Genomic DNA, 22,261 nt, shown 5'->3' on the forward strand with positions numbered 1-22,261 from the left:
GTGTGAAAACACTACCGCTTTCCGAAAGTCACTTTAACATTTTTTTATTCCGTAAAAACAACGACCTCCGTTTTGTTTCTTTAAAAAAAAAAAAAAAAAATCTCATCTACTGTACAAGAGCTGGATTTACAATAAGATGTTATATTTTTGAGGAAATGATTATAAAGAAATCTCTGTATTTTTGAAAGTCCACGGTATAATAGCTATGTAATATATGAAATTAATAAACAAACACTTAGATTATTGATATTGTCTTTATTATCAAATTTCTTTCATCTAATAAACTGTAAAATTTTATTTTACATAAATCATTTATTGTTGCTGAAATCAAAAGCGGCACATAAGCAAAACTATCAATAAAGCAGCAGAGAAGATGAAAATTTGTTTTAAAGACATCCCAGACCTTCGATTTTGTTTATTATCATCATTATCATTGAGTCCAGCCTCTTTAGTTCAGAAGTCATGCTCAGTGGTGACATCATTTGAGACGTTGGCATATTCTTCGCTTTGAACACGCTTGTTCAGCTTGATGGACATGTGTCGTTTGTTTCCTGTGGATGGAGTTCATTTATTTATGTTTATTTCATAAGCACAATGAACAAACTGTTCCAGGTATCAGTAGGATTAGACATGTGAAGTGGTTCAAATTGCTACCTGTCCTCCTGCTGCAGTAGATGGATATCATCAGGACGGTTGAGACGCAGTACGGACAGACCACGACTAGATGGCAGAGCACTCTCTGCACAGGGACAGAGAAAGGAGGGAAGACGTCTACAGGAGAGGACAGAGACAGACGGAGGCAGAGCAACGGGCTGAACAGTGGAAATATTGTAATACTTTATCAAAGTGAAAGTGACTGATTTCTTTGGGATAACATTTGTTTTCCATCAGTTCACCTGCAGACATGGTGAGTCCAGACAGCAGCAGAACAGCCAGACCTGCAGCAACAGCAGCAGAACATGGTTAGTCAAGAGCCAAAGGTCTGAATTAAGTCTTTATGTTTTATGTCAGAACTTCAGTCAAATGAGTAAAAACTGACACAAATGAGAATAATGTGACATTAAAGACTGCAAGATGACTAAATATAGATGCAAAAACTACTAAAAAATAACAACTACACAGATGCAAAATAGCTACAAGGTGTCGTTGTTCTGTAACAGCTGTGATTGTGTTTTGGGATGCAACTGCTTCCAAATGTTGTTGGTGTTTCCAGCCACTAGAGGGCAGTGTTGATTAAGGTTGAAGGCGCTCACCTGCTGAAAGTGCCAGTCCAGACAGCAGCTGTATCAGCCGGCCTGTAAGGAGGTTTAAGGTCAAAGGAGCTGTCAGTTATAGCAGCTTCTGGAGAAGTCCAGATTCCTCCAAAGAAGGCACCAGACAGATGTTCATCTGATCTTTGTTATGGTTAATGCTCGATTTCACTTAATTTATACACATCTGATACATTTAATGTTAAAAAAACAACTACATTTTTAAGTTAAACAGACATAACAATTGATTGATTCCACAAACAAGAGAATGGATGATATGAACAGGAACAAGAGGTTCAGGACCTGAAGAGCAGTCTACAATTCTCACAAAAAGAAGTGGATGAACTTAGAGACACCTGCAAGGAGCTTATAAATTAGAGCAAAGAGGCACGCACTGATATTAGTACTGTGTGTGAATCTGTCATGACCATGAGTGGGAAATCAGACTACCTAGAAGGTCAATTGAAACGCAATAATATAGTCATAGATGGCATTCCAGAGTCCCTACGGGAGAGCTGGGAGGAGTCGGAGAGCAAAAAGAGCTGCTCACGACAAAACTACAGATGGATGAGTAGAAGGTCGAGGTGGAAAGGGCCCATCGAATGGGAAAAAGAGAGGATGAAAGCAGATTGTGGTAAAGTTCCTTCGCTTCAAGGACAAGATGGCTGTGATGGCCAGACGACACAGGTTGAAAGAAATTCTAACATCTTCCTCAACAAGGATTATCCTGAAGCCGAACGCCTGAAGAGAAAGGAACTCATCCCTGCCATGAAGGCGGAAAGGGAGCAAAGGGAACATTGCATACATCAGGTACGACAGACTCATTGTTCATCCACCCCGAACCTCCCCAACTTCCCTAACCCTGGAGAGGTTGGACTCACTCCGAGCATCTCAGAGGACTGAGAGAAACGTCAACTGTTGATACAAGGACAAGGAATAGCTTGCACTGACAATTAAAGGTAACAAACCTACTGCTATGACGATAGCGATAATGGCAATGGGCCGATTTGCTAAAATGTTGAACTATCCCATTAACACCGCAACTGACCAAACAAGTAATTGAGACGCTACATCTAAACTACTGCTCAACGATTTGGTCTGGTGCAAACTGCAGCTGGCTCAAAACAAAGCAGCTCGGCTTGCTCTCAAGTGTACATCACGGTCTAATGTAAACGAGATGCATGTCAAAATATCCCATCTGTTCAGTGGCGTGCACAGGGGGGGCGGTTGCCCCCCCTCGTGGCCCAATTGTTGAAAAATGCGTGCTAAAGTGCCCCCTGGGAGCTAAAACGCGCGTTAAAGTGCCCTCTTGGAAGCCAAAACACGTGCTTAAGTGTCCTCATGGGGGGCAAAACGTGTGTTAAAGTCCCCTCTAGGAGCTAAAACGTGTGCTCAAGTGCCCTCATGGGGGCCAAAACGTGTGCTAAAGTGCCCTCTAGGAGCCAAAACGTGTGCTAAAGAGCCCTCTAGGAGCCACAATGCGTGCTAAAGTGCCCTCTAGGAACTGAAACGCGTGCTTAAGTGCCCTCTTGGGAGCCAAAACACGTGCTTAAGTGCCCTCTAGGAGCCAAAACGTGTGCTAAAGTGCCCTCTAGGAGCCAAAACACATGTTAAAGTGCCCTCTTGGAAGCCAAAACACATGTTAAAGTGCCCTTGGAAGCCAAAACGTGTGCTAAAGTGCCCTCTTGGGAGCCAAAACACGTGTTACAACAGGCCACATCCATGTTTTTTAGTCTTAAGGTATTGATATTATAAAACAGGCCAAATCAACGTTTAAAAAGGCCAAATTTTTTTCGCCGCCGACCACCAAACGCACCATGTCGCTACAGTCTCACTCTTGTCATTTTCTGAAACTTGGCAGCCCTGAAAGTGCCCTCTAGGAGCCACATCTAGGAGCCAAAAATGTGCTAAAGTGGCCTCTTGGGAGCTAAAACGCGTGCTAAAGTGCCCTCTTCAGTGGCGAGGACGCGCTATTAGGTGCCCTTTTTTTTCCTTTTCGCCCCTGCCCTTCAAAAAGTCTGTGCACGCCACTGCTTCTGTTCATATAATCAACTGTCATTAAGCCCTGGTACCCATGTGTATCAAACAAGAAATGCCACAAGAGGTCGTTACCAACTGCCTAAAGCTCAAAAGGAGGCTATGCAAAGAACGGTGTTGTATCGAGCAATGGCATCATTGAGTGCACTGCCAGAACACAGGCTGCTGGGTTATTATCAAAGTTATTATCCTGGTGGGAACAACCTTCATACCATTTATTAATGTCTTTTCTTTCTCTTTTTCATTAAAAAATGTATACATAAGTTTTACATACTCCTCAATGTGATTTTCGATTGATGTAGAAATGTACTCACAGGAGTTTTTGGAAATGTCATGTGATGTAATAGGCTACTTGGTGTCTGAACGCAGGTGATTCACAAAAGCAATCAGTGCACCTGACTCTGATTACAGTTTTTCTCGATTGCTAAGACACATTTCTCGAAAGCTTCTCTCATTTTCTCTAAACTGTGAACACAAACCCCAATTTTCAAGCTACATTCACAAAACCTCAGACTCTTCTTGCAAAACCAAACTTTCACCTCAAAACAGTTCAATCTGTGCCCAAAACTGAACTATGTTGTCAAATTGTGCCCCGAGTCAATCAAAATTAAAAACACTACTGAGCAGCCACTAAACACTACATAGAAAAATAGAAAACACAACGCTCAGGACATGAAGCTGTAGAAATAAATGTTTATCGTTCACTGTAGGCTAAATGCATGTTGCAAAACTAAAAACATGTGCATTTACACTGTAGCACTTCTCTCCTTCCCTTTCTTTCACCCTCCTCCTTCCCTCTCCACATCCATTTCATCCCCTTTTCCTTCCTTCTTCTTTTTTCTTCCCAGTTCATCCCTCCCTCCCTCATCCTTTCTTCCTTCACCCTGCTGTCTCTCATCTTCTCCTCTTGCAAAACAAAAAACCTGTGCATTTAGCACTTGTACATAGTAGTACAAAAAAAAAAAAAGAAGTACAAAAACCAGAAATCTTGTACATTTACACGTAGCACTTGTACAGTACAAAGACAAACTGAAATCTTGTGCATTTAGCACTTGTACACAGTAAGCCTACGTAAAAATAAAGTACAAAAATATAGAAATGAGAAGTGCACAACTCAGCCACAGCATCATTTCTCTGTACTGGATCAGGCCACAGGACTTCATCCTGAACTACTACAGTATATGTTCCCTCACATCATTGGACACAAGTGTGATAAATTTTGAGTTGTTGTGTTCAACCGGTGAAACTTGTGCCTTAGTTGTGTTTGACTTTTGCCACCTGTGCTCAGCATTATGCAACACAGGTGCATCACAATGAAAATGTGTTGGTAAGTTGTTAAAGTCTAAACAGGTGAAAAGTGCTGATGGTTTTGCCAAAAGAGACTGATTCAATCAGTGGGTTCAGGCAACTGAGAATTTGGTTCAGACAACAGGGTTTAGTGTTTTAGCAACTGAGAAAAACTGTACAGTATTACCTCCAAACGCCCTGACGAAGACGGCGAGGTCGAAACCGGTCGGCGTCTAACATTTTAATAAGAAGATATGCCCTAATTTAAAATAAAGGCTTTTTAAAGGGAATTCCTTGGCTCGTCGGAGTGCCTGAAGTAAGCTTTTTTTGCTTTAACCTTCATACCTGTTTGTCTCTTGCAGAGGATCAGGCCTCCAACCAGGAACGAAATCACAACAACCAGTGACGACAGACCTGCCACAACCGGGAGGAGGACGGAGGAGACGGCTGAGGGGGCAGTAGGAGACGGTGTGGAGAGGTTGGAAGTGGTGGGAGGAGGAAGATCTGTAGCTGGAGAGTGGAGATGGGTGAGGGGGGGAGTAGGAGAAGGTGTGGAGAGGCTAGGAGTGGTGGGAGGAGAAAGATCTGTAGTAGGAGAGAGGGAAGAGGTGAGTGGGAGAGTAGGGGAAGGGGTGGAGAGCTTAGGAGTGGTGGGAGGAGAAAGATCTGTAGTAGGAAGCAGAAGAAAAGCAGTGACATTATTAGTCTACTTGCCAGCCCATAGGGCCCCATTGTGAACCTGGAAATGTTGAGTACCCCAAAGTTTTATGTTAGAAATATATAGTATGGGTCCCCAGTATTCAGAAACTGCCGGATGCTAACTTATATATATTGGGCATTAGCATAACTGACATAATTAGCATAAATTAGCATAATTGCCTATATGGGCAATATTTCAACAAAATTGACTTGGCTGATCGGGGCAATATTGGAGTGGTTTTAGGGGTTATTGATGATGCTGAATCCATTTCTGACATTTTCAAAATTCAAAATGGCTGTCTAAACCGGAAGTGACCAGATTTTAACCGCCAGTGGGCCGATTTTGATGGAATTCAAAATCTGGTCACTTCCGGTTTAGACAGCCATTTTGAATTTTGAAAATGTCAGAAATGGATTCAGCATCATCAATAACCCCTAAGTCCACTCCAATATTGCCCAGATCAGCCAAGTCAATTTTGTTGAAATATTGCCCCTATAGGCAATTATGCTAATGTATGCTAATTATGTCAATTATGCTAATTGCCCAATATATATAAGTTAGCATCCAGCAGTTTCTGAATACTGGGGACCCATACTATCTATTTCTAACATAAAACTTAGGGGTACTCAACATTTCCGGGTACTCATTGTTGGCAAGTAGACTATATGCTTGACAGTCATATAATAAAATACAGGAAGTGGATGTTGGTTTCCTGACCTCTGACCCTCAGCCGACTCCGTGGAGACTGTCCAATCAGATCAGTGGAACAGGAGTAGAAACCGTCTTGACTCTGTTGCACTTTGCTGACGGTAAATTCCCCGTCAGGTCCCGACCCGATCACACCGCCGTCAAAGAGGAAATAAGCTTTGCCGATGGTCGTATCTTTGGCTCTACAACGCAGCGTGACATCACTTCCTCTCGTCACAGGAAGCAGGGGAATCAACAGGATCACATCTGAACAACAAGGCGGCGCAAACAGAGTCAGTCCATCCAAGAGAACAACCATTAGACTGAGAATCAACAATCAGTTTAGATCAACAAGATCTATTCTCTTGGAAATTGTGCTAACTGCAGGCTACCTGTACTTAAAGCAGAAGTAAGCGATCTGGTCGTTTTGGCTAATGCTGCGTTCCAGGCAGGCTTTTGAAACCGTAAATTACAGCTTCAAGTCACGACTTACGACTTTGTAGCGTTCCAGGCAACCCACTCGTGTTTCTCCGACCTGTTTTACCTGTGAAAGTCACTATAACGGCCACTCGTAACTTCTGACCCGTGAACTCGCACCAGATCAAACTGGTAGGACTTCATAGGTCGGAAAAACATGAGTTACGAGTTTCCTTGAACGCACCATAACAGCCCTCGTCCCTACGTCACCACATTCACGGCGCATCCCTTGGCTGCACACACAGAGAGGACAGCCCCTTCATGCCGTTCTCTCTCCTCATTGGATAAAACTTGTAGGATACGAGAAAGGTTTTCTCCTCGGCTCAGAGCAGAGCAGAGTGACTGAGAGACCCGTGTTTCAGTCCAAACACTCTATGTAAGTGATTGCTGTCGGAAATATAACTATTTAAGACTTATATTAACACAAAAATATCGCTTACTTCTGCTTTAATCATTTGCAAAGATGAACGAAGACATTTGCAATTTGATGAAATGAACGAGAAATACAATTCTGTTGTGAACAGTTGCCAAGTGGTTTGGAGGTTTGTCCGTGTTGTTTTGAGAATGTAATTTCTGTTTCAATAAATGAGCCAAACCAGTGGAGAAAAACTGTAATACAGGATATTGAACTTGTACAGTGGCGGACTGGGACAGAAAATAGGCCCTGGCATTTTTGACAGAGAGAGGCCACACATTATAGAGAGAGGCCACACATTATATATATTATATATATATATATATATATATACATATATATATATATATATATACATATATATATATATATATATATATATATATATATATATATATATATATATATATATATATATATATATATATATATACACACACATATATATATTGCTTGAAATAACAGCAATATGAATGGAAAGCATAAGGAACATCCAGATCTGGACGTTTCTTTCTTCATGGTATTAAAAAATCAGCTGACAGAGGGAGAGCAGCCTCGTTTGGTGATAAGAAGAACAGGTTCTTTAGTGTAGGAACATGAGGAGAAAAAACATGCAGGTTTTCTGTAACATTATAACTAAGACTGCGCCACCGCCCCCCCTCCCCCTCTCATCTCCCTCCCCAGGCTGAATGAACCGGCGATTGGGGCAAAAAAACAATTGCTAGTCGAAGCGGTAAAAGCGTTAAAAGCATTTCGCGTTACCGCTTTAACTTTGACAGAGTGATCATAATGATGGGGAAAGAAAATGCATTATCCAAACTCAGACGGTTATGGAGGGATTCGATCCCACACAGGAGCAAGAGTTTTGATCACAAGACGAGGTGCTTTACCAGTTGAAGCTACACTTCACACTCACTCCTCACTGTCAACGGCTGAGTGACGAGTGAGCTTGCGCATCTATGTGCCTGCAGGCGTGTTGTTGCCACCTATTGGTCTGGACATGAAACAACAGTAGATGATAAGCAAGAGAAAAAAAAACTGTGACGGCTGCGCAGCGGCCGGCGGCGGCCGTCCTGCCGTTCTGGTATTCTCCAGAACGTACAGATGGCCAGTCCGCCCCTGAACTTGTACAAAATACATAGGCCTACCTACATGAACACAAGTGTCACCTTTTGACCCCAATACGGCAATGATGTTGGGTCAGTATTGTTGGCGTGAGAATCTAGTTTCTGTACCTGACACAGTGATGGTGACTTCAGGACTCTTCTGCCCATCGTTGTCTTCACACCAGTAAACGCCACTGTCCGACGACGAGAACAAGTCTGAGATGATGCAAGAGGATCCATGATGAAGCCCGAAGTCTTCACCACAGGTCTGTGTCCTCTTCTGTGTTGTCCTCTTCACTGTCCATCTAATGGCCTGGTGTCCGTCGCAGCTTAGAGTGACGGACTCTTCTGGTAGGAACTGCAGACGGTTTGGACTCGCGCTCAAGAAGACTAAGAGTGGACAAGGAAATATGTTCTCATTATCAAAAGACTGTCAGTGATTAGATTCATTATAACAATGTTTGACTTTTATAAGTTCACCTGCGCAGACTGTGAGTGGGGACAGCAGCAGAACAACAACCAGGCCTGCAAGAGAAGCACATGGTTATTCAAGAAGGTCCAAGGTCTGAAGCTCCTCCGGTAGCACCTCAAACATCAAAGGTTTCCTCCAATCAGTGAGAAGCAGCAGTTACAGTCATTTCCAGTACTTTTACATTTTTTTTATTTTTTTTTATTTTACCTTTATTTTACCAGGCAAATTGCTTGAGATAAAAAAAAATCTCTTTTACAAGCATGGCCTGGCCAAGAAAGCAGCAACAAGATATACACACAAACGAGTGGGAACAAATATGAGAGAGAAAAAAGAGAGAGAGAAAGAAAGAGAGAGAGAAAGAAAGAAAAGATGAATGACGTTCAGAGTTCTACAGTCCGACGGGGATATGGGGGGAAGAGAAGGAGGAAGAGAGGACGGTGTGGTACAAGGGGAGGCTGTACCAGGGGATCCTGAGGGAAGAGAGATTATGTTAAATCAACCAAGATAGAACAGAACAATGCACAACAAAACACACTAAAAGAACACTAATCCAGTGATGCTAAAATACTAAACAGTAAAACATTTACACACTCCATGATTTGCCATTAAAAAGCAGTTAAGTCTGGTTTTAAAATCGGAAAGGGTGATGAATGCCTGTAGTTTTAGTGTTTTTTGGAGATTGTTCCAGCCAGAGGGAGCAGAGTACATGAATGCCCTCTTCCAAACTGGATGCAGTAGAAAGCCAGAAGGTAAGAACCATCAACACCAGTTAGGTTTTATAATCAGGCCATGTTGGTGATGATGTCATGCACAGAGGGTTAGGACTTTCACACAGGAAACTGTCGTTTCAGTAAGGCAAGGCAAGGCAAGGCAAGGCATCTTTATTTATATAGCGCATTTCATACCAAGGCAACTCAATGTGCTTTACATAAAGACAAAACTTTTAAAAAAAAGAAGCATAAGACAGAATAAAAACAAACAAAACACTAAAAACAGAGTTAAATGCAAGAGCAAATAAAAGTAAAATAAAAGAAACATTAAAGAAGAAGCATAAGACAGAATAAAAACAAACACTAAAAATAGAGTTAAAGCAGATATCAGCTTCACGGCCGTTTCGGCTAATGCTGCGTTCAAGGCAGGCTTTTGAAACCGTAAGTTACAGCTTCAAGTCACAACTACGACTTGGTAGCGTTCCAGGTAACCCGTAGCTCGTGTTTTTACCATCCTGTTGTCTGTGAAAGTTCCCTATAACGGCCACTCGTAACTTCCGACCCGTGAACTCGTACCAGATCGAACTGGTATGACTTCACAGGAAGGAAAAACACAAAGTACGAGTTTCTTTGAACGCACCATGAGTTAGCAGCCCCCGCCCTTGTCAGGCATCAATTGGTCCTCGTGCTACGTCACCACATTCACGCGCATCCCTTGGCTGCACACACAGCCCTTCATGCCGTTCTCTCTCCTCATTGGATAACACTTGTATCCCACAAGGAAAATTTTCTCATCGGGTTACAGCAGAGCAGAGTGACGGAGAGACTCGTGTTTAGGCTGAAATACTTCATGTAAGTGATTGCTGACGGAAAATAGGACTATTTAGGACTTATATTAACAAAAACATTCCACTGATATCTGCTTTAAAATACAAGTAAAAGAATAGAAAATAGATAAAGTTTTAAGTTCTCAGCTATAAGCACGTGAAAAGAGAAATGTTTTTAACCTGGATTTAAAAGTGTTTACAGTTGGGGCTGATCTCAGTTCTGCTGGTAGTTTGTTCGGGAGCGTGCCTATGTTCCCACAGCCCTATGTTCCCTCAGCCCTATGTTCCCACTGGACTCTCTCTACCTATCTGGACTCTATCTATCTGGCCTGTCTAGCCTCTACCGGGTCTTTTTACTAAACTTAACCAACTCTTTTCTTCATTGCCTAAACCCAACCAATGGTGGGACCAAAGGGCTGTGGGGACATAGGGCCTAATTTTCAGTGACAACAAAAGTTAGAAATGTGGGAACATAGGGCTGTGGGAACATAGGAATGACCCCGTTTGTTCCACTTGTGTGCAGCATAACAGCTAAATGCTGCTTCACCATGTCTGGTCTGAACTCTGAGCTCCACTATCTGACCTGAGTCAGTAGATCTCAGAGCTCTACTGGGTTTAGACTCTACTAACATGTCATTCATGTATTCTGGACCTAAACCATTCAGTGATTTGTAAACCAGTAGCAGAACTTTAAAATCTATTCTGTAGCTGAGTAAGTTAGATCTGTTCTTCAGTTTCTGAGAGGACTCCTTGTTGAGGTTGTTGCATTATTTCCTGTACTTTCAGCTGCTGCTCTGGTCAACATGCGACTAAGAACCATAGAGGTGTCATCAGGAAATGCTGTTTTCACACCTTCTGTTCACCCTATCTTATGTTGTGTTGTCTTGTGTCGTCTTGTCTTATGTTGTGTTATCTTATTCACCCATGCATCCACTGAAAATGTCTCATTCACTTACGCCCTCAGTGCCCATGTGGTCAGAGACACACCTGATAGCCAGTCAGTATCTCAGTGACTGAGGTAAAGTATAAAGGGGGACTCAGTATAAACTGGTGAGATTTCCCCTTCACTTGCCACATTATGGCCTTATAAAACTTGTTTTTGTAATGCATTAATTATTGCATTATGTAAGTGAGACTTTTGGTGTGAAGAGTTTTTATTTGTCTTAAGAAATCAGACTGAGCTCAGATATTCATGATGACCACATATTACAATAGGATAGTATGTGTGCATGTGCTTCCACTGAACATCTGAGGCTTCCTGTGTGAAGACGCATCTAATGCACATTTCACTTCCGTTGAAGGTTCACAGTTGTGGTTGAAATGCAAACCTGCCTATGATATATAAAAGTATTATTATGTTAAGGTAAGGTATGCTGTGGTCAGAAAGTCACTTTGTCTCTGTGGCCCTGAGCCACTTTTGGACTTTGCCTAGTTTAACAAAGTAACGAGAGTTCCTTGTGCCCAGGATGACCTGGATTATACCAATGTTCACTATTTAATATTAATCAATTAATATTTAGAAATGAAGCAGACTGAGTGAAAGTTAGCCTTCAACTGATTTGTCAATCAATCCCTCGTGAAATGTCCGTAACTCAACATAAATTTATGTAACAAATATACTGATCACTTTAATCCAATAACTGATTGGTGCCCACTTTTATAGTTAGGTGCAATGTGCACAATAGAGCCTTAACATATGAATTTATGAATATAATCAGTATAACTGAGGCAACCTAACAACATGAATTGTGACTGAGCCATGAGGATATTTCTCATCCCCCTTCATGACTCATGCCACAACAATTGAAGAGATGCACTAAAAATGTTGTGTATCACCTAAAAAAAAAACCTCAGAGGAGCTAAGAATTACAATGTTCATCTCCGGGTTTAGTGTTTACAACTTGTCTGAAACAAGAAACAGCCACTGGACGACACTATGACATTGAATATAGTGGAACTGTTTCTCCATTTGAACTGCAGCCTAATAAATGTAGATGTGGGATGAACTCACCGGGCAGCGGAGAGGGAGATGAAACCGTCATGTTGTCAGTCTGAACTGTGAAGTGTGAAGTGTGACAGCCCGAGCCTCCCCACTTCCTTATGAAGACCTTCAATGCATCGCCTTCAGTGCATCCGTTCTGTTCTCTATCTATCCTGTTCTACATGTATATAGAACAGAAGGTGCGAGTGATGAGTGCAGACACCAGGTGAAGTAGTAAACATCAGGGGAAACAATAAGCACATTTTGGTTTGTTTTCACACAAGCCAATGATTCAACATTTGACTATTCTTGAAACGTGAAACGAGACCCCCTGTAACTCAGAGAAGCCACGGAGGACTCTGAAACTTCTCCCAGCCCTTAGTCCACATGAGGGTGAGGAGATAATGAGTGAAACTTCAATTTTGGGTGAACTATTCTTTTAACCTGGTTTAACAGACACGTTTCAAGAATAGTCAAATTGAAATTTCAATTTTGAGTGAACTATCCCTTTAAACCTTGTCTGACATTATCATGGAGATTATTCCAGGTCTTATCATGTTCAGGTACAAGCCTTTGGACTGTCAGTGGATGACCCCAGACATCCGCATAGTCCTATCTGCCCAACAAACAACTCTTAGCAACAAACAGACATTTGTTAAAATTTGGATGGAATGATATAACAGTTTTTTTTATTTTGCAATCAAATAAAAAGGAGGAAAAAAAGACTGGAGAACCAACCTCAGGGTGAGCGACAGTCACCCAGGACAGGCAGACATGAAATAGATGTTGTGTGCATACATGAAAACAGTTTACAACATGGAATATGTGATAATATGGGATAGTTCAAATGTATAGCCAGCTTCTGGTGAGCAGGCCAACTTAATGGGAACTCAATTCAAACCTTTATTTATTTAAGCCTCGAAAATCATTGAGGTTTCCCTCATTTGCAATGATGCTGAGGAACATGGTGGGCACTGGGCAGACTGGCTTAGGAGCAAACTGCATAATATATATCTTTTTCAAAGCTTTATTTCAAATCAGTAGACCAGGCTTTCCACACAGCGATAGAAAGACTACTGCTGCGTTCAAGACAACTCGGAACTCCCAGTAGAAAACTCAGATTTCAGTCTTCAAAGTGTTCGAGACCAAGCAATAACGCAGAATAACACAATTTGACACGGCGGACCGGGGCAGACTTTGCATTCAAAGTGCTTCACGTAGCTAAGGCATTTAGACATTAAAGGACACAAAAAAAACAATTAAAAAAATATATAACAGATCATTTAAAAATCGAAGAGAAATGAATTTATTGGTTCCACATATTTCATAAAGCTGTTGTAATGTATTTTGGCATTTAAAAACAAAAAAGCATTTCATCGACGTTTTTTATTGAGACGTCAGACTGAAGACGGGACTAGTTTTTTTTTTTTAAGTTTAAGTTTCCCGAATGGTTTGTTCCGAGTCGTCTCGAACGCAACATGCCTGCGGTGGCTAAGCTAGGTCGGCTAAGCTAGTTTGACACTGAACACGGGGGTCTGAAAAGCTAATGTAGCGAATTAATTTACAAAACAAAAACGACTACACTTATTATGTCATTATTAGTAAACGAGGCAGAGGACTGGCCGATCATCAGGGCCACGGAGCAACAGAGACGGATAAGCAGAGATACCATAGCTATAATGCTACATGCTAGCGGTTTAAAGGTCAATGCGGGGAGTATTAGCTATAGCGAAACGCCTTGTGGCAAGCCTGAGTGATAGACACTTGTGGACTTAACTTAAAGAGTGCCGTAAGTTGTGTTCAGAAACAATAAAACGAGCGCAAAGGGGGAAAAAAAGATAGATGAGTGTCGGCACAACAAGCTAAAGTGCGTGGTGGTCATTCATTTCAGTCCCACACGTGTGGAACCAAAACAAAATGCTCCTCCGTGTTATCATAACTCAAATGCCATATGTCGAGTCATAATAAACTTGTGTCTGACCAGAAAACGTTTTAAAACCACGTTTAGGTGAGTAAACGGAATCAGAATCGTGGTGGCAACAACAACAACGCACAGACCAGGGATTACTGTTTAATAATCACATTTATTTTGTAAAAAAATAATAATAATAAAAAAAGTTTTAGAAAAGACAACGTTTTTGAACAGATAAAGAAACGACAGGGTTCCATCTGAGAAGCATTATTTACAAATAAAAATCAATCATTAACAATAACAATGGACACTGTAAAACAGAGCAGGTTTATCAAAGCATTAAAAAATAAAAATAGAATACTTTTACTGTCGTTGCAAACATACAACCAAATGTCTTGAACTATCCTCTAATATTGGCTCTGGACAACTGGCCCTTCCTCCAGGATATTCGTATTCTCACGCCCCCCCCATATATAATATGACTCATTTCATCTTCCCAGAAGTTACCGGAGTCAGCTATTTGTGTCAACCAAGATGCAGGTCCAAGGTAAGCGCCGGCTACTATACCGATTTCTGCTCTGTTTACGAGGTTATTTAACCAGCCGGACATTTGCCATGTAAGAAATACAGTTGAGTGAAGCTCTGGAGTCGCCGACCGTAACCAAAAACTAAAGGTAACAAGTCAAGTACGGGGGTTCCTGACGGTAGCGAGCTGACATTGCTGACCTCGGCTAGCGGCATAGTAGATACTGTGCATAATGGCAGTGTAGCAGTTAGCGTCCGCTAGCCGCTGGCCGCTAACACCGTCTTCCCAACGGCATAATAACAACATAACGGTGTGATGGTCGGGTTTCGGCTTAATGCTCCAACGCTTCACTCTACCTGCTTGGATTTGCAGCGAACTGACAGATTAGATAGGAGCAGCATGGATGTATTAGAGGAGCAGGCGCCACAGACAAGGTCAAGCTGCTGCTTCATCTTCTTCTGATGGATTTGAACGGCGACTGGCATCCATCTTAATGGTGCATTGCGCCACCTACCGGATTGGAGTGTGGTAACTTACATTCAACCAGCAGGAAACGAAAGGAGAAAAAAAAAAGAGAAAATATAACAACACTAATAATAACTAAATCCTGTCCATTAACCCTGTTTCCTTAGGGTATTTTCTCACATATTTTCTGACCGTTGAGAGTTAACTTTTAAGCTAAGTTAGCTTGTTAGCTAGCAAATGGGAGTCGACGCTGCTAACTTCCGGCGCAGAACTAGCATTATCCCCGACGTCTTAAAAAACATTTCAGATGAGGTTCATTTCTCGATCCTGGGCGATATCCGCGGTCTGCCGGTCCCTTAGTATAGAAATATGAGTTGTATCCTCCAGAAGAACAGACGACGTAGACGGTAGTTTGGGGCGGTTGACTCGCTGTTTTGGTAAAGCAGCCGGAACCAGGGCGAGAGAGACAGGCCTTTCTGTCAAAATAAAAGCACCAAGCTAATAAAATGTGGTGAAACTTTTAATGTAAGGAATATCATTTACAAGAAAATTACCGAGCCATTAAGTTAACCTTTTTCTTTTATTGTATTTAATTGTATTGCAAGTTATTGTCTATTATGTTATACGTTTTATAACGGTGAACACTTTTACTCTTTTAATAGACCGGAACCAGAATGCAGACAACATTCGGAGTAGGCTAAATGGTTGTCAGGCTGTATTCCAGTGTTTTCTTTTCTCTCTCTGTTTATCACTATCTTGAAGGCCTCTGAAGAAGCTCAAAAAGTCAAAACACACACACACACACACACACACACACACACACACACACACACACACACACACACACACACACACACACACACACGCAGGTTGAAATTCACATTTTCATGGGTGTGGTACCAAATGGTTTTAAAACCGAAGGCACGTTGAAAATGTCAATTTAGTGTACAAATCCCAACAGGAAGTAACCCCTTTTGAATACAAACTTCTGTCTCCTAACAATTGATGAACTAATGGGAAAATGATAAAATTAAAGGTCCCATATTACGCTTTTTTTCAACCATTTCATATAGGTCTAAGTGGTCCAACCAACCACATTGTATTTGTAGCGTATTGCCCCCAAATCAATCTGCGGCTCTTAATCTCAGCAATCTAAAAGTAGCTCTGAGAACGAGCCGTTTCTGTGTCCGCACCTTGAAATGCAAATAACATAATTTACTGTGGTAGAAGGAGAAACATGGAGAGACTCCCACAGCCATCAGAAAGCTCTGTGTGAAACTCTGTCAAATAAAAAAACAAGTGAAACTGAGGAGCAGAACAAACTATGCACTATGCATTATTATTATTATTGTAGATCCCAAAAAAGTGAACGCACGCTAGAAAAAAATGAAATGAGATATCAGGCCATCAGAAAGAGAGAATTAAGAATTGTGACTCATTGTTGGAACTAAACACTTTGTGTCGTCCTATGAGAAACCTGGTAAATAAAGTGGCGCTGCACTTCTGCTGCTCTTATGGCCTCTTTTCTCTGGATTCAGACACATATTATCAACAATGAAACCAGTAATAACTGCTGTTTGTCTTTCAGCTGTCAGACAGGTGGTGGAGGCCTTTGTGGGAGCAATGACCGTCATCCTACCCAGCCACTTTATTGGTTATAATAAGACAACTTCAACAGTTACGGTTTCCCATGATGACCTCAATCGCTATGTCTACATTCAAGAGCAGGGACGCGACCGGTACGAAAAGTTAAACGGCCGGTTCAAAGGCCGTACATCGTGGAGTGATGGCTGCCTCTTTCTACGTGAACCACAAATCAGTGACAGCGGCAACTACACCTTCATCCTGCGTGAACTGGGAGTGGAAGTGAACAAGATACTGATCCAGCTGGATGTGAAAGGTCAGGAGCAAACTAAAACCTCAACTGTTGATGTGGGTTAGAGCTCAGGTTTCTGCTGGAGATAACACATCTTAGAGCTTCAGCTAGAGATCAGAGATAAAGGTAAATGTGATTTGTAAGTTAACGCAATAAAAAGTGGATCTTGCTATCTTGTTTCCGCAGAAACATTTGGAAACAGGTTCTCCGGTTCCTGGGATGTTTTTCTGCTTGGCTTCGTCATCGCCATCCTCATTGTCATGGCTGCTTTTACAGCATGCCGTTATTGGAAGAAGACCAGGGCAGGTATGTTGCTCATAAACTTGTCTCAATCATCTTGTTTGCATATATATTTGTTTTGCATTTTCACAATCTCTCCTAATTATTAGATGTAAGTCAGCATACTGAAGAGGTGGAAAGCTGTTCTAGCTTCATTTCAAGCTTCACATAGTGCACCTTTTAGATTATTCTTTATTTATCCCCGAGGGGAAATTAGTTTGTGACAGCAGCCTTAAAAGAAGAAAAAAAGAAAAAGCAGGACATTGAATACTAACTAAATACATAGCTATGCAAGAAATTATACAAAGAAGAAAATACACTATTCATAAAAATACTCTAAAAAGAAGCTGCTGTGCTCTCTGTCTGCTGGGCAAAATAACAGATTAAAAAGTGCTTGCTGGTAGACAAAGAAATAAATAAAAACAATGCACTTCTAGATCGAAAGAGACACAACCTTATCGTCATTGCTCTTTTTCAGCTGTTGCTTCAGTCGGCAAGATCATCGTGAGAGAGGGGGTGTCGTCTGTGAAGCTGGCATCCCAGATCACAACCGACCTTCTTCAAGGCGACATCGTGGAGTGGCTGCGTTTTGGCTCTGAACCCAGGGTGGTCTCTCAGCCTGCCAATGGTCACGGTCCCAACGCAGGTCAGTTCACAGTACAGCTTGGTCCATATATTGGGACACTGACGCATGTTTTGTTACTTAACCTGTGAAATATATTCAAATTATAGTTATTTAATGGACTGGTGCAGACTCTCTGCTTTACTCTGGGAGAGGATATTCCTCATTTTAGCTATATTGCGCAGGTGAAAGAAGGCATTCCTAGTGACATGTTTCATGTGGGCGCTGAAGAGAGATCCTGGCCAAATATGACAAAGAGGTTTCTTGCAGTTGTGCTCCAGTTTAGGATGATGCCATAGAAAGCACTGATTTTATAGGAGCAGGAAGTCAGAGGAGATCCAGGATTTGATGTCTTTCAACAGGGTATCCGCGGGGTCTTGAAAAGTATTAAAAGGTGATAAATCAATTTTGGGAAAACTAAGACCCTTAAAAAGTATTAAAAAGTCTTTTCACGACTTACATTTTGATGGTATTTTTTCTGAATTAGCTGTCAGAGAGTTTGAGTCCTAAAAAACATTGTGAAAGTGTGTGAATTTATTCATTTTATTAAAGAACAAAGATGAACCGGTACATAGAAAAGAAAAGAAGATGGTTGTTTTAGTTTTTTGAGAGTGGAGCAATGTTTTTTTGTTTTTTTTATTATAAACTCTTATAACTTTTATTTATTATCCTAGCCTATTTTGATTCCTGTTGTATCATAGTGGTCTATAGTCTTTATCACAAACTAGAACTGTTAAGTTAAAAGTGTCACTGATGTAAATGGTTACAGCTTGAAGTAAGTGGTGAGTGAAAGTGTGTGAAAGTGAAAAGGTTTTAGAATTAACTTCAAGATTCCTGTATATACCCTGTTCAAGCAATCTTGCAAACTGATGAGGTGGCCTCTACCATCTGGCTCTATCTATAAGTAGTATCCACATCTATACTGGAGGAAAGCTGGAGAAAATCCACAATTGGGTAGGCTACATTCTGAGGAAAAAAGGATGCACTGGTGAGCTCAGCAAAACTAAAAGGCCTGGACGTCCATGAAAGACAACAGTTGTGGATCGCAAGGTCATTGCCATGGTGAAAAAGTCCAAATATTTATGGATTAACTGTGTGTACATCAGAGCTCAGTACGTCTGCTACGAGCACTTCTACTATGTGTGTTGAGCTGTGATAGAACCACATTCCCCCCACAGTCCAAGAACATGCACACTAGGTTGATTTGTGACTCTGTAGTTATTGTCTGTAGTAGTTAATGTGGGAGTGTGTTGTAGACTCGTAACCTGTCCAGAGTGAACCCCAGCTGGGATTGGCTGCGGCAACTCCGTGCAAAAAAGCAGTATAGACAGTAGAGAGATGGATAAAATGTTGCTGTAAAAACACTTTCTCTGGTTCATAAAGCTTCACTTCACCAAAATTAATGTTTTTTGATAAACACATTTCTGATGCTCTCAGGCAGCTTTTTGATCTTCACCTGGTAAGGTCATATAAGTACAGGTGAGTTGTGGTCCATGTTGTGTTTTGTCTGAACATCTAAATCAGATGGGTGCCAATCAGTGTGTTTCTACTGTGCTCTCTCCTCCCTTCAGATCACATCTCTGCTCTTCTTCTTGCTGCAACTCTCTTTAACTTTTCCCTACTCTTTTACCAAGCCAAGCTCAGGTAAAGTCTGTGAGTTGTCACCGTTATTAGTGTGCCGACTGTAGTTCACGCAAATAAAAGACAAAGAAACACAATTGTTAATAAATAAATACACAAAGAAGCAATTTATGGAGCAGAAACAAAAATGCATTAATAAGAACTTAGAGAATTAAGTACATACATTTTGTTGTACATATTTGGATGTAATTACACATGTCTTTTTTTGTCTTTTATACTGTATGTCTTTTTGATATTCATACAAAAACACATTCAGTTAGAAACATGGTAGAAATAGCAAGTAAAGTTAGATACTAACTTGACAAATTTGTGAATACTTGACAAAGTTTTTGATCTTTGTTTGTGCATGGTGAAAATGAGTTACTTAAAAATAGCATTTATTAAATTTATTAGATGTGTTGGCATGAGATGTGTAAATAACTGTAGTTAATTGATGGTGTAGCAAGGTGGCTAAGGGCTGTGCACCAGTGTGAAACAAGGCTAAACTGAAGCAGTAGACCTTTCAGACAGTTTAGTCAAAGCGATTGGAGATAGAAGCTTCTCTTTTTAACCTTTCTGGTCCTTTACTAACTCCTCCACCTGTTTCTGTTTGCTGTGTGCACCTTCCTGATCACCTGACAACCACTGGTGCCTGGTTTCAAATGGCTGGTGTATCCACAATAACATGGTCAATAAGGCTGATTGTGATTTGTAATACATAAAGTAAAATCACTGAAACTAATTTGGGAAGAAACACGTGATGATTTTGGATCATGCTAACAGACTGACACTTGTGCAATCTGTCAATCATTTTGTCCAATGGATGGTGTGAAAACTTGTCTTGACTTGTCTTTCAAAGCCAATCAACGTAATGAAGAGGAAGGAGGGGTGTTGATGTCTGATGAACCTAAGGTCGTCTACCGGCATGAGATCGGACCGAACGAGCCAGAGACCCCACACGAGTCCTACCGTGAGCGCACGCAGATGCCAGACCTACAGAACAACGGCCTCACTTTGACCCTGACTCGTCCCCGCCCTGATGACAGCGGCATCTACCTCTGCACTGTCCGCAGAGGTGGAAACACCCTTCGCCATGAAGTGGAGCTCGTGGTCAAAAGTCAGTTTTTTCTCCTTTACAATTCTCTGAGTTGCTATAATATATCATGAAACGAAAATCATTTCTTTCATGTCTTGAGAAATTAATGCAAATGAACCGGTTTTATATATCTGCCCTCTGCTCCCTTTGCAGAGCGATTCTGCTTCTGAAGGAAGAAGACCACAGACCAGAGGTCAGTGCACTTGCTACCATCTATACAGCTACTGTGCTTGTGATGCTCTCTTCCCACTGGTTGTTTTCATTACATCACACTGTCTACAAACGGCCAGTAGAGAGCGCTGTAGTCCTGTCTCTGCTCTGTCTGACTAATTACAGAACATTTTGTTACTGGCTGTTAATGAAGGACTGTCCTCTGTTCTTTTCAGTAAAGATCTGAAAGGAGGAGGAGGAGGAGGAGAAGGATGACTGATGGCCAACCAAGACAGTTCCTGTTTTATGTTTGTTTTTTCCATTATTTTACAGTGACCAAAAAATGCCTTAAAGGGATAGTTCACCCAAAATTGAAATTTCACTCATTATCTACTCACCCTCATGTCGACTAAGGGCTGGGAGAAGTTTCAGTCCTCCATGGCTTCTCTGAGTTACGGGGGGGGGTTACATACGAGCAGTATGGAGGTATTTGATAATTGATAACATTTTATAAGAAGGAAAAATGTGATTTCCGGGTGATGACTCCTTTATTTTAAAAAATAATCACTGGAACTGACCGCTCAGGTCAGAATCATGTACTGTTTAAAAGCTTTAACTGCACTGAATGTTTCTGCTCATCAGTGACGCGTCCAAAGGGAGTATGTTTATAGTATGAGCAGAAGGTCAATGGTTCGATTCCCACCTCCTGATTGTGAAGAATATGTGAAGTGCAATATGTAGCCATATGAATTTGTGTGCACATGTGATTGATTGATTGATTGATGGATGGATGAGCCCTTTCTTAACAGATGATTGTGATTGATATAGTAGCCTATGTCTGCATAGACAAGAAGGATAAGCTCTTGCTGCTTAATTCTCAAAGAAGCCAGCAGAAACTAAGCATTGTGTGCAGTTTCTTTATCTCACTTCTATAACTGTCATTTTGAAATATGTCTGTGAAATGTTTTGTCTGTGTTTCGTTAATGTTCTGAGTGTCAGGGATGGCATTCTTTTGGTTTTTAGATGGTTTATTGTTTAGCACCTAACTTTATTTAATAACAGAGGCCAGCAAGAGCAGGATGTGACTGTGATGTTGACATGAGTGAAAGGGATAAATTGCAATGTATAGTACGGTTACAGTATTTTGTATTGGAAAAACCACATCTGTATTAAAGGGCCCATAATATGCAAAATCCACTTTATACTGGTTTTGTAGCATACATGTGTTCCTGTTGCTTGATTGCTTCACTTTTTTGAGATCTACAATAATAATAATAGCTAATATTCTCCGGTACCGCTTCTCATCAAAATCCACACCGTGCATAGTATATGCTGCTCCTCAGTTTCACTTGTTTTTTTATTTGACAGAGTTTCACACAGAGCTTTCTGATGGCTGTGGGAGTCTCTCCATGTTTCTCCTTCTACCACAGTAAATTATGTTATTTGCATTTCAAGGTGCGGACACAGAAACGGCTCGTTCTCAGAGCTACTTTTAGATTGCTGAGATTAAGAGCCGCAGATTGATTTGGGGGCAATACGCTACAAATACAATGTGATTGGACCACTTAGACCTATATGAAATGGATGAAAAAAAGCATAATATGGGACCTTTAATATCATGGAAAATAACTGATACTGAAAACTGTGTACAGCACTTTGAGTGATCCTAAAGACTAGAAAAGCGTGGTATAAGTGTTCATCAATTGTTGCAACCATAGTGGATAACATATACTGTACCGTATCTCAGATATTTGTACAGTTTGTTT

The 22,261-nt window shown here is 41.1% G+C and overlaps 2 protein-coding genes across 3 annotated transcripts; one reads left to right on the forward strand and one right to left on the reverse strand.

Annotated features, from left to right (window-relative positions):
- Window positions 1–389: 389 nt before the first annotated feature.
- LOC311001336 (uncharacterized protein) lies at window positions 390–12,026 on the reverse strand. The gene is made up of 9 exons (XM_083992395.1): window positions 11,980–12,026; window positions 8,440–8,484; window positions 8,089–8,349; window positions 5,992–6,228; window positions 4,920–5,240; window positions 1,254–1,295; window positions 897–938; window positions 655–771; window positions 390–551 (listed from the first exon to the last, which is right to left on the reverse strand). The coding sequence occupies exons 1-9, from the start codon at window positions 12,008–12,010 to the stop codon at window positions 454–456; spliced, it is 1,194 nt and encodes a 397-aa protein (XP_083848521.1). The 5' UTR covers window positions 12,011–12,026; the 3' UTR covers window positions 390–453.
- A 4,418-nt stretch (window positions 12,027–16,444) lies between these two features.
- On the forward strand, window positions 16,445–21,697 carry LOC311001578 (uncharacterized protein). Of its 2 annotated transcripts, none has more exons than XM_083992662.1 (6): window positions 16,445–16,752; window positions 16,915–17,034; window positions 17,486–17,653; window positions 20,109–20,366; window positions 20,499–20,538; window positions 20,732–21,697. In XM_083992662.1, exons 1-5 carry the CDS (start codon window positions 16,476–16,478, stop codon window positions 20,513–20,515), a joined length of 840 nt encoding a protein of 279 aa, XP_083848788.1. In that variant the 5' UTR covers window positions 16,445–16,475; the 3' UTR covers window positions 20,516–20,538; window positions 20,732–21,697. The 2 variants fall into 2 exon arrangements, with proteins under 2 accessions (XP_083848788.1, XP_083848789.1); XM_083992663.1 differs by having other exon boundaries at window positions 20,737–21,697.
- Window positions 21,698–22,261: the final 564 nt, after the last annotated feature.

This window comes from Trachurus trachurus, assembly GCF_905171665.1.
Source record: "Trachurus trachurus genome assembly, chromosome: 18".
Taxonomy (NCBI): Eukaryota; Metazoa; Chordata; class Actinopteri; order Carangiformes; family Carangidae; genus Trachurus; species Trachurus trachurus.

Coding starts and splice junctions, on each gene's coding strand:
- LOC311001336 (XM_083992395.1), bottom strand. CDS start 12,010: ATGACGGTTTCATCTCCCTCTCCGCTGCCCG. Junction 8,350..8,439: donor CCCACTCACAGTCTGCGCAG/GTGAACTTATAA, acceptor GTCCACTCTTAG/TCTTCTTGAGCGCGAGTCCA. Junction 1,296..4,919: donor CCTCTGCAAGAGACAAACAG/GTATGAAGGTTA, acceptor ACCTCCTTACAG/GCCGGCTGATACAGCTGCTG.
- LOC311001578 (XM_083992662.1), top strand. CDS start 16,476: ATGACCGTCATCCTACCCAGCCACTTTATTGGTTATAATAAGACAACT. Junction 17,035..17,485: donor TTGGAAGAAGACCAGGGCAG/GTATGTTGCTCA, acceptor GCTCTTTTTCAG/CTGTTGCTTCAGTCGGCAAG. Junction 17,654..20,108: donor TGGTCACGGTCCCAACGCAG/GTCAGTTCACAG, acceptor TGTCTTTCAAAG/CCAATCAACGTAATGAAGAG.